Source organism: Mus caroli, chromosome 6 (assembly GCF_900094665.2).
Source record: "Mus caroli chromosome 6, CAROLI_EIJ_v1.1, whole genome shotgun sequence".
Classification (NCBI taxonomy): Eukaryota; Metazoa; Chordata; class Mammalia; order Rodentia; family Muridae; genus Mus; species Mus caroli.
Window position 1 is genome coordinate 113,161,300 of NC_034575.1, and position 12,510 is coordinate 113,173,809.

General features: G+C 39.2%; 1 protein-coding gene across 1 annotated transcript in view; it reads right to left on the reverse strand.

Moving 5' to 3' along the window:
• Window positions 1-12,510, reverse strand: part of Csgalnact2 (chondroitin sulfate N-acetylgalactosaminyltransferase 2) — a 34,361-nt gene that overhangs the window by 13,478 nt on the left and 8,373 nt on the right. Inside the window, exons 2-4 of the mRNA XM_021164143.2 lie at window positions 7,267-8,191; window positions 4,760-4,976; window positions 2,965-3,066 (exon numbers count right to left, since the gene is read on the reverse strand). Of these exons, the coding sequence (XP_021019802.1) occupies window positions 2,965-3,066; window positions 4,760-4,976; window positions 7,267-7,927 (980 nt within the window). The 5' untranslated portion in view covers window positions 7,928-8,191. The remainder of the gene's footprint in view (window positions 1-2,964; window positions 3,067-4,759; window positions 4,977-7,266; window positions 8,192-12,510) is intronic.

Consider the following 12,510-nt stretch of genomic DNA (forward strand, 5'->3'; position numbering starts at 1 on the left):
TGCGCCACCACGCTCAAATAACTTATTATGTTGGCTCTATATTCACATTGGGGGAGGAAATCTTCAGCTTCTTGCATTTGTTCATTATCAGGAATAGATTTTCACCAAATGCCCACATTTGAAGCGACATGCTAATGGTACGAATTTTAAAAGGTGCATTGCCTTTTGAGATCTTAAAAAATGCACTGTGAAAAAAANCACAGACACATAGCAACACAGCCAGTTTCTGGTAAGCAACAATGCATTCTATACCAATGAGACACACAGTGCTCTCCTAGCCTCTTCAAGGTCCTCACTCACACAAACGTTCCATTGTCAGAGGCTCCTCCCTGATAGCACGTAGGAAGGAGGCTCTCTAACCTCTATCCTCTCTTCCGTGGCTCTTCCCTTAGTATCATGTGGCATGATACTACCTACTCATTCAAAATAGATTTTGGGTTCATTAATATGATGCGTTGGCCCTCACAAGTAGTTCAATAAATATTTGCTGAATTAATGAACAAACCGTGGTTTCAGGAAGAGATTGCTTGTGCCTACAGTAGCTAAATGTCGGATGGGGAACTTGAATTCTATCTTGGTAGAATCTCAAAGTCAGTGCCTGCAAGTAGAAGGCCATTTCAGACGATTCTCAGAAGCGCAGAGGTAAAACAGCANAGAACACTTTAGAGAAAGTAGCTGGGTCAGATTAAGCATATGGGAAGGAACAGTGAAGAGGGTCACACCAAGGGGCCCTACAACAGGAAGAAAGAGGAAAGCCAGACTGAGCGCACCATCCATCCCAGGTCAAACAACTGTGTTAGTACCTGAAAAGGAAGGAGAAGCCAGCAGGGTTTCTAGTCAGTGGCTTTCACAGGGAAGGCCTCAAGTCATCTGATGGCAAGCTCTCGAGCTACCCTCGAGTTGCTGACTTAGAAGCAAGGAGCAGAGTCAGCTTTCAGCTTTAGTAAGCCCCCTAGGTACCGCAGGCACTTACTAGAGAACCACTGAACTTGGGGGCCTGTGAGGAAGCCTGCTCTTAGAACAGGACAGCATGGTAATGGAAAGAAAAAAATCGAAGACTCATACAACACATGGAGTGACTCAAGTGCTCGGGGTACCCAGACTCTCCTCTCCATCTTACGGTATATAAATCTCTCCCTTCTTTTTGAGAAATTGCCCACTTCCAGCCTGGATGCCCTGATCACAGACTATGGCTCATCTACCTACCCTTCAGCAGTATTTCCCTAGGCTAAGGACTAGGCTTATGTGTGGCCAACTGTGAATTCTCCACTCCACTCAGCAGAATGACTGAGTAGCTCAAGGGTGGGGAAGACATCCTTCCCTGGGATTTTCTCCACTGAAGCTCTCTGATGAAAACTCTGAGAAGATGTGAGCCAGTGTCCCTCATCATGTGGAGGAAGCCAATCTGCAGCAGNAGAATGAAGTCAACATGTAGAAAACAGACAAAACCATGGAAATTTTTCATGGCAGTCAAGTGTCTGATTCTAGTCCTTCAGGCTCCAAAGTTATTTCTGTTATTTTCTTCTCCAAACTTACTTGCACTGTCACTTCTGGGAGGTAGCCAAGATCCTTCAATATTACTCATATTCTCCTTAAGCAGGCTCAAGTTTCTCTACCATTTTCTACAGAAGAATCTTGACAACACAGGGAGGCGGTTTCAGTAATCCACCAGGGAAAATGACTGGTGCTTGGTAGGTGACTGAAAGCAATAAAGTGGGGAGTGGGGTGCAGGGAAGTGAGGGCTGGGGTCAGGCTGTGGCATCAGCCAGAGGGAGACAGAGAAAAGGTCCCAAATAGAAAGCGACTCAGCAGAGACAATTAGCAGTAAAAAGATACATGGCTCTCAGATCGTAGGCCCAGGGGCTAAGAAAATGGTGTGGTTCTGAGCTCACAGAGGGCCACCATGATGTGGAGAGTCACATTTATGTCCATCAAGGCTGTGAGAGCCCTTGCAGGACAGGGACAGGCTCTACTCTCTCAGTTATGTCTTTTCATTGCCTGAGTTAGACTTTCAAGCAGCATACCTGGAATACAGTAGGTGGGACTCAATACAGTAGCTGAATAATTNAAAAAAAAATGAAACCAACCAGCAGAAAGATAAAAAAGCCATGAAAGATATGCAGGTTATGTGTAGTAAGAGTGGACAACCAGCCTAACATAATGCAGCATATTTACATTAAGAAAATAAAAACTGTGTACTTGTGTACTGCAGAACTGGGTGGGAATTGTAAAGATCGTGGTGCGGAGCCTAGTGCGCACCACGATGTACAACGTCCACAAGCAGGGAGAGAGCAGAAGCATGGGTATGCAGGAAGGAAGAAAGGTAAGATGATGGTATCAAAGCAGAGATAAGATTTAGAAAAGCAAACAGAACCTGTAAGAATACAGCAAAGGGGGNAAGTAGGTAGATCACAGACAATCCTGATCACCCCAGGCTGCCTGCTAAGCAATAAGGAAGATGGATTGTAGAGTCACATAAGATGAAAAACTTACTATCATTACCGGCCATCCACATATACATGCCCAGACAGCTTTGTGTGTGTAATGTAATGTATGTATATGTATGATGTGTATGCATGTANGTGTGTGTGCACATTTGTGTGCATGCATGTAAATATCAGAACAATATTGGGTGTTACTCTTTCCTTCTATATTGTTTAAGACAGGGTTTCTGTTTGTCACTGAACACTTCAGTTGGCTTGTGCACTTCTGGAGATTCTGTCTCTGCCTGCCGTCTTGTCACAAGAACATGGTTACACATGCCTGCTTCCATGCCCAGCTTGCCATGGGCTCTGAGGACTCAGGCTCAGGTGCTCATGCTTATACAGTGGCACTGTGCTGACTGAGCATCTGCCCAGCCCCTCAGCCAGATTTTAAAACAACACTACGTATCTGAAATTCTCATTCTTCTCACACACTTTAACACCTAGCATTATGGACTTCACTATGTTTTGGCTTACCAACCTTGAGACAGATTCTAGAATAGACTTGACTTTAGATAGTCCTTCTTTCCCAAAATACACAACGGTGAGATGAATCCTCTTGTCTTGATGAATACAAACATCTCTAACAGAATTGAAAAATAAAATTTGTTCAAGAAAACATACAAAGCACCACTTATTCAGAAATCTATCACATGAAGTTTTGGCAAGAAAATAAGTAAGACATTATCAATACAGAATGCAATCGCATGCAGTAGTAAGTTAATATTAAAGTGATGATACCACTCAAGTGTTGGAGATATTACAGCAAAGCACAAAGTCTGTGGGCCAGTGAATACGACCCATTGAGGGCGATGGCTACTTTATTGCCATATTTCAAAACATTATTGGAACATCTGCAGTGGGATTGCTTTAAGGAAGTATGCCCAATCAGTTCAGAACCAAATAAATAAATGACTATCTCAGATCAAGAGGCTGTTCTCAAATGGAACAAAATTCATAAAAATTAGCTAGTGGCTGGTATACAGTGACGATACCTGTGACCAAGACACGGCTACCAGGACACAGCTTACTTACTAAAGAGGGTAATGCGGTCTCTTAAAGCGATAGCAATAAAAGCAACTTTNACCAGTTGATGGCAATCATATCTCATGGAGCTATTTCAAACAGGCAAAACTCAGTTGGAAACATGACTTCTGGATATTCTACCATAGGATAGAGTTAGCTAACTTTAAAATAGGAAAATAAAGAAGGAGTAAAATTAGAGTATTAAAACATAGCAATTGTTAAATTCAAACAAAAAGGCAGCATTTTCCTTAAATGTTTTTTCTAACATAACTTTAACACTTAGTATTTTAAAGTATAACTTGATGGCAAAGAAGAAAGACGTAAGTTCTCCTACTTTTAGTTGAATGATTGCATTTTTAAGTTTTATTTCAATCTTAAAATTCAAATTGCCAGGCAGTGGTGGTGCACACCTTTAGTCCCAGCACTTGGGAGACAGAGGCAGGCAGATTTCTGAGTTTGAGGCCAGCCTGGTCTACAGAGTGAGTTCCAGGACAGCCAGGGCTACNCAGAGAAACCCTGACTCAAAAAAAAAAAAAAAAAGACAAATAAACAAACAAACCAAAATTCATATTGCTGTCAAGAGATTTTACTGGCAGAGGGCAATGTTCTAGCTTTTCATTGAGGTGGTTTGTGAGTTTACACATTTGTCAAAAGTCACGAAAACATGACTTAACCTTCAAATACCCATTACATTATCTTTAGACTATATGGAATTTTTATTGTACATAAATTAGTCTTCAATATAGTTGACTTTTAAAAGTTCAACTTTCTGGGTTAGAGAGATGGCTCAGTGGTTAAGAACACTGGTTGCTCTAGCACAGGACCCGGATTTGGTTCCCAGCACCTACACAGAGGCTCACAACCACCTATAACTCCAGTTCCAGGGGATGTGATGGCTTCTTCTGGCCTCCGTGGGCACTGTACACATGTTGTCCACATAATACATGAAAGTAGAAACTCATACACATAAATCTTTTTTAAAAGTTCAGCTTATCTTAAATTCAAACACAATTATAAAGTCATCAAATTGAGTCTCCAAGTAGTTGTCACCCTCAGATTTATGTCAGTTCAAACTGTCAAGAAACATAATGCAGCATNCATGCTTTGAGAAAAATAAAAATCTAAAAATACCCTATAAGCTTATATAGTTATTCTATAGCTCGGAGTAATTATACTTGGTGAAGATAACTGAAGTGAGTCTGCACAGAGTAAGGTAAAGAACTCAGCCAAATCTGCGAGCTCTGAGTTACCTGAAGTTCTGCATAAACTGTGAAAACGCCTCTGTCCTCTCCGCAAGTGGCACAATGATATTAATAACTGATCTTGTGATNTCGATCAGCTCATTCTTCACTTTCATGAGAGGTCCAAAAGGGCGGAAGAGGGTCACATGTCTGTACTCCATAAGGTCTGCTTTCTTAAAAAACAGTTCATACTGTGTGCCTTTGTCTCTCTCAGTGCGATAATAGCCTAAAGCAAAGAGTTTGGAACAAAAACAAGTTCATGTCAGCATTTAAATTCAAGAGGAATACAGATTTCACTCAGGCAGGGATCCAAAGTACTAAGCAGACGACAGGGATTTTATCTGTTTGTGGAAACAGCTACTCTTTAGAAGAAAAGGTTTGTAAAAAAAAAAAAAAAAAAAAAAGCTTTGCTACATTATTCAATCCACAAAAATAACCCGCTACAGTAGTTACTCCTTTTTACACACAACTCCTTCCCCTTATACCAAACCATATTGCCACAGCGCTAAACAAGTTGCTTCTGANATATTAAATTCTGAGTCCAAGAGTCAAAACTTGTATTACTTGGTTCAATTCAACAAAAATGAATTAAATACTTTCATGTTAGTCACTNATGATTCAGAGACCATGTGGTCTCAGTTATGAGGAAGGGCCAGTCCAGTGAGGAAGTCAGAAAGATAAACACTAATGATATCATGTGCACATCATATATAAATATATGCACATGTATATATTGTGTGTCTCTCTTTTATATGTGTGTATTCAAAGAATACTAGTATAAATTTCAATACAATGATTTGGGATGTGTTTAGAAAAGAAGGATGGTGGTTGCCTGGGCAATATGAATTTTTTTTTAAAGTGTAATACTCAGGAGAGAAAGGTTAGACTTACCCCAACTCTCCTAAAGCTTCCAGTCTAGACAGAAAAATCAACCAGGAGGTGGGCAACACCCTATAACGCAGCAAGTGCCGTGACAGCGGGCGCATTATAGAGGTGACAAGCACACACGGAAAGCACTGCTATTTTAGGCTTGAGGTTAGAGGCCGTTCCTGGAAGGAATGCCATTTACACTAATGCCTGGAAGAGGAATGGAAGTTGCTTCGTGGTTGCTAGTAGCTTAGAAGACAATCACNGCACAGTGGAGGAGAAGTAAAAGGCGGAGTCTACAGGAGCTAAGGGGAATTAGGAGCAGAAGCGGCAGAGTGCACAGCTGTCATAATGTCCTGCCTTTAAGGAAGAGTGGGAATGAGGACGTGCCACATGCTACTCAACTGTCCTATTTCATCTGCAGCTTTCAATTCTGCTGTGAAATAAAAAAAAACAAAAACAAAAACAAAAAAACAAAAAAACCCTAAGCGTNCCAGAAACTTGGAAGAATTTTGAGAGAAACAACTAATAAAANTTATCATGACGTGGTAGCAGAAAAAGGGGTCATAGGAAGAAGATGGCCAAAATGCCCACACAAAGCAGAATGGCGTGCCTGACAAACTTCAGAAATCATACCAGTGATAGCTTTGATGGTTTGAAGTCCAACAAAATGCTGTATGTGGTAGGTTGTGTATAGAATACAGCAAAACAAGCTTTTAAAATCCACTTGTAGCCAAAACGGTTTTGTTTGCAGTGGAATGGAAATGCCTAGCAGTGGGCATTAGTATAGAGACAGGCAGGAATATACATCTATTTCTTTTAAAAAACCCAATAAATATCTAAAATTTATATGACCTTTGAGCTATATAGCATCTTCAAACCATATGCTGTGGCTGGAGAGNTGGCTCAGTGGTCAAGGGCACCAGCTGCTCTTCAAGAGGATCCAAGTTTGATTCTTAGCACTGTAAGTCCAATGCCAAGGAACCAGACACCTCCCTCTGGTCTCTGCAAGCACTGCACACATGAGGTACACTATACATGCAGACAAAGCACTCACACACATCTAAAGGAAAGACCTCATATCCATTTTGCAAGCTGTATTATGAAATGTGCTATTTCTTTGTTTCCAAGTGTAAAATTGTGTATTCCTCTTGATGCTGAGACCATTTACTTCTCTAAAGACGGAACAACCACTGACCCACTGCACTAGCTTTCCTTCCTTATCAAACAGTTCTCACATTTTGAACCTTAGTTCATCTATTAAAAAAACCCATAAGAGGAACGTCAACAGCAGATAAGAGAGGAATGCAAACCACACGGCCCACAAGAGCCCTTCAATGTGGTATTCTTATATTTAGACTTAGACTTATTCTGTTTTCCTAATTCTTATTCTTGTTTTTATTATGATCTCATTTTAACTTTGTCCAAAAGCCAGGTCAAATTTTTGGTGAAATTAAGTGGATAAAAATATAAATGCCTTAATACTGTGGAAGTAATGACATATTCACATATGCTACTAGAATGCTGTCATACTAACATAAGAATTTATCAAAAGATTAAAAAATGTTTTTCTATTTGCATGTCTGTATACACATATGGAGGTCAGATGACAACTTGCAAGGATCTTACCAACATATTTTTCACATTACCTTCTATGAAGTCATTTTCATTAAATATCAGCTTCTCTCCAAGGGGGCCCTCCTCATCTTCCTGTTCGTCATCTTCATCAGGATTATTAATGACCTCCAAGCCAGCTTCAATAACTTCTACCAATTCATCTCGTTTGTCTTTTCTAACTGGCTTTTCTTCAGGATGGCGAGTGAGACCCATTTCCAACTGAAATACTTTCATTAAAGTAAAACTTTCAAAGGGAACGACTCCATACTCACTGGGGAGTTTGGCCCCTACGCTAACTTCAGCTCTGTCGATCTGGGAGTGAAGAAACTCTAAGAGGTCACTGGGTGTCTGCTCTCTGTTGCCAGGATAGCCTATGCCGTTAGCCCCTAGCTTCTTTCTCTCTTGCAAGGCTCTCATCTTCTCACTCATATCTTGTAGTTCTTGCTTTAGCTGGGCAATCTGGCGTTTCAGACTGGTTGCCCTGGTTTGGTAATGTTCTTCTTGCTCCTGCAGGAGGGCTTGGTAATATTCTTTACCATAATTTTCTCTAAGAACACCAGGAAGAGAAGCATTTCCATCAGTCTGGGGGGCACATTCCAGGAGGTACATAAATAATACTAAACTGAAGAGCAAAGCAAGGCCCAACAGCAGCCACTGGGTCCGGCTGTGCAGAATNGATCCTCTTCTAGACATTCTCACTAGAGTGTGTTTGCCTGACAGGACAAGCCCTCTGCTTGTTCATGACTTTAGTAAAAAATTACCAAAAGTTAAAAACAAAATCAGGATTTCCATAAGAGGTACCCAAGTGAACTCTGTTGTAGTTTTAAAAGATTCTTTCTTCAGTAGTCATGACCACTTGGTGGGAGTGAGAAATTAACAATACTTCCTGTATTGTTACCATGATATCCACACTAAGCAATCTGATCTATAAAATCCATTATCTGGGTGGTGACTTTTCTGAAAGAAACAGATCAGAGTCAATCAGAATTTTGTTTCTTTAAGTAGAAAGAAACAGCTTCAATAAGCCTGGCTATGCTACTACTATATGCAGTATTCCATGGAGATGATAATATAATTTAGAGTAATTGGTAAGCACTGGAAGAAAATATTCAGAAAAACACCACACAAAATACTAACATATTGTGTATAAAACTTTAAGCCAGTTTGTTTAAACACCTTTTACTTCTTGAACCAAGCAGCATCCAAATTATATACAGTAAAATTATGTTCAGTTTTTAATAATTAATAATTAAATTATTTTAAAATAATGCTGCTTATAACTATTAATAACACACCACATCTCAACAAAAGCATGCACTATGTGGGAACTGGATTTCTGTAAGTAATCTCATTATAGCAATAATGATTTGCTGCAATAAAAAGTTCCTCCAGGTATACTCAAGTAATCTTGCTCATTAATTTCAATCAAGCGGGGCGGGGTACAATTTCAAAAGGTCACTGACATCTGCAAAACACATTAAAAACATTTTTACATCCAAAGTTCTCTGGTAGATTACTCGATGATTAGATCACTTTCCATTGTATGACACAGCAAGATTCCTTACAGTTCTGGAAGATTTGGAATTGATATAGAGAAAAACCACAGATGATTTAATTATGTTTGTCTGCCTAGAGAGAAACGGTAAATTATAACACTACATGCTACCTTTCATGCTCCAACCAGTNTGTGAGCTCTTCCAGTCTAATTCTAAAGTAGGATTATTAACTCTAGAAATAGAAAAGATTAAACTCAGGCAAGAAGAGGCAAGAGGTCCTCTGCTGCAAACAGAACTTCCACTCCAACCAAGCACTTCTGAGCAGGATAATGTGACACAACAGCCCCAGTTTACAGGAATGCTTTCTGCAGTGCACTCAACCTTGGAAGCTGACCAGTAGGACATCCTAGTTACTTGTCTTCGCAGTCACTAGGAAAACGTGGGTGTCTTCTCCAGAAAATTCTGCATCATATATTTTTTGTGATTTACATCACATTTGCATTAAAATATAGACAAAATTAAAACTCTTTATTACTATTAGACTACAAAAAAATGGGCTTAATTTCTCTAAGCCATGTGTTAATTTAGTAAACCAAATGACTACCAAGTATCCTGAAAATTTTAATTGGCTGTCTTATGACATCTGATTGTAAATCTCATTTAAATGTTGGAGAAAATGGGGATAGTTTTAAGTTTTAACAAACTAAAAGAAAATGAAAAGCTAAAACTAGTTCTAAGGATTTGCCATTCCTCAACAAATATAATATTTAATATAAGAACCATTTAAATGTCATTACTGAAAAAATTAATTGAGGGATATTTCTTTGGTTTTATTTTATTTTATTTTATTTTTTGGTTTTTCGAGACAGGGTTTCTCTGTGTAGCCTTGGCTGTCCTGGAACTTACTTTGTAGACCAGGCTGGCCTCGAACTCAGAAATCCACCTGCCTGCCTCCCAAGTGCTGGGATCAAAGGCGTGCGCCACCACGCCTCGCATCATCTTTTTTTTTTTTTTTGGTTTTGTTTTTTTTTGGGGGAGGGGAGGGATATTTCTTAACTATTTAAATTACTACTATCCTACTTGTTAGGGAAAAGAAAGGTTACATTTGAAAAAGTAGAAACATAATTTTTCATAAGCTGTTATGTTAGTAAGTCAGGTATGATGGCACACACTTTTAATCCCAGGCAGGTAGATCTCTGTGAGTTTAAGGGCAACCTGATCTATCTAGTAAGTTCTGGAATAGCCAAGACTACATAGTGAGACCCTTCCTTGAAAAAAATAAGATCAAAACCAAAAACTGTTAAAGATTGACTTACTTGTTACAATATACTCAAATGGTTTTGAAGTATAACTTGATCATANAGCAACATATGTCCTATGGACGACAGCCTTTTATTAGTAGGTCACCTTATAGTCTTTTCCTTTATATAGACAATATATTTTCTTCAATGACTTATAATTCATAATGGGTCACTTTACTTTTCAATGAAGAAGAAATAAACACCAACTGTAACAGTAAGTTTTACATTGTGATTAAATGTATATGTATGTGTATATATATGTGTGTGTGTATATGTATGTATATAAATATAAAGATAAATACATACGTATGGGACCTTCTACTATATAGAAGATAGTAATAATTGGCTTGTAATAAAAAAATCCTAAAAGATGCTAGTTTAAAGTGCACTTTGCATATATTCTATACAATCCTTTCAGGATTGTGGTAGTATTAGTCTCATTTTATAGAAGAACAATTGTTCAGAAATGAACAGATTTAAATAAGGTTATGTAACCACTAAGTGGATGCATTAAAACTAAGGTGCTCTCTCATTTTAATAAAAACATAGGTTTATAAATATCAGTGTGTTGCAGTGAATTTCCATTGATATGAAAGAAAAGCTGCTCTGTAATTAACGTTTTAGAATGTACTTGCATAACTCTGTGGTAGTTGTTTAAATCTTTACTTGCCTCATTTCTAACAGGAACTCTCTGATCACACACTACAAGACCAGATGATAACAGTTTGAAGATCTAAAGAATCTTAGATGAGCTGGAGTGACAGTTCAGTGGTAGAGAATTTGCACGCATGCATGAAGTTCTAGGCTCAACACACACACACACACACACACACACACACACACACACCCTGCACTCATATACATGCACACACAGCCCGCCCACATGCACACACCCCTTTCTGCTATTACATCTTGATTCCCTCTTCTGTGCACTGTGCATGCATTATACATATGATGTTCACTCACATCTCAGAGTTAATTCAACCAACCTCCTAAACACAGTGAAATGCCTGAAGAGCTAAAGGAATACTGTGGTGACAGGAAAATAAGACACTAAAGGTATATAAGACAAAAAAGAAATATATTTAGAGTTAGTTGAAAGAATTTTTAAGAGGAATCAATTCCAACTCAAAAAAGAGACTCAGACTTCATCCCAAGATGGAATAACAGGAACCAGGTTTACTTTTATGTTTGAAACAACTAAATTAACTAGCCCCTGCAAACACTACAAAATAGGAACCAACAGTTTTCCAGATGTTGAACATCAGTAAATAAAGTATAGTGATCCTTGGAAAAAAATGAGAAACAAAATGATTACCCATCCCAATGAAACTGTTTCTGATATTCATGTATGTATGTATGTATGTATGTGTGTATGTATGTATGTGTGTATGTATGTATGTGTGTATGTGTATGTATGTATGTGTGTGTGTGTGTGTGTATGTATGCATGTATAATTCAGGAGGGCAAGCCTAAGCAGAATCCAGAAGATTCCTTGAGTTGACAGGATGGACCCAACTGTCTGAAAAGACCAAGGCGGTAAGGGTTCAAAGCATACAACTCCAGAGACCTACAGAGGGCATCCTCTGTCTATTCAGCAGAGCACTTGCTCTTTAGTGTGGGCTTATAAAGAAATGAGCCAAGGAAAAGACTATAAAAAACTAGAGGACACAAATTCAGCAATTATATAAGACCACAAATAATATAAGCTCCTAGCAGACGGACTGAAAACTTTAACTTCATGGGGAATTGGTTATTCAAAAAAAAGGCTTGCCTCAGTAATGGGAAATTACTAACTATAAACATTCATTTATGTCCTGCCAAACAAATATTAAAAGTCGGACATGGTGGCGCACACCTTTAATCCCAGCACTCGGAGGCAGAGGCAGGCGGATTTCTGAGTTTGAGGCCAGCCTGGTCTACAAAGTGAGTTCCAAGACAGCCAGAGCTACACAGAGAAACCCTGTCTCAACCCCCCCCCAAAAAAATAATAATAATAAAAATATTAAAAACAAATCCTGAAAGAAGTAAAAATTTTCATATAATACCATAATTTTCAAGAATATTTATAGGAATATAAAACATTTAGCATAAAACAAAATACAATTCACAGTATCTGACATTCACATAAAAATTATTCTATGTATGGTGGTGCACACTAGCAAAGCTAACACTTGGGTAGTAGAGAGAAGAAGATCAGGAGTTCAAGGTCAACCTCAGGGTTTGCAGCCCCATTTGGGGGAGCAACAGTGTCAACCAGCCGGAGCTCCCGGGGACTGGACCACCAACCAAAGAGTATGCATGGAGGGACCCATGGCTCCAGACACATATGTGTCAGAGGATGGCATTGTTGAACATAAGTGGGAAAAGCGGCCCTTGGGTCTAAGGGGATTTGATGCCCCATTGTAGGGGCATGCCAGGGCGGGAAGGCAGGAGTGAGTGGGTGGGGAGCACCCTCATAGAGGCGGGGGGGGGGGGG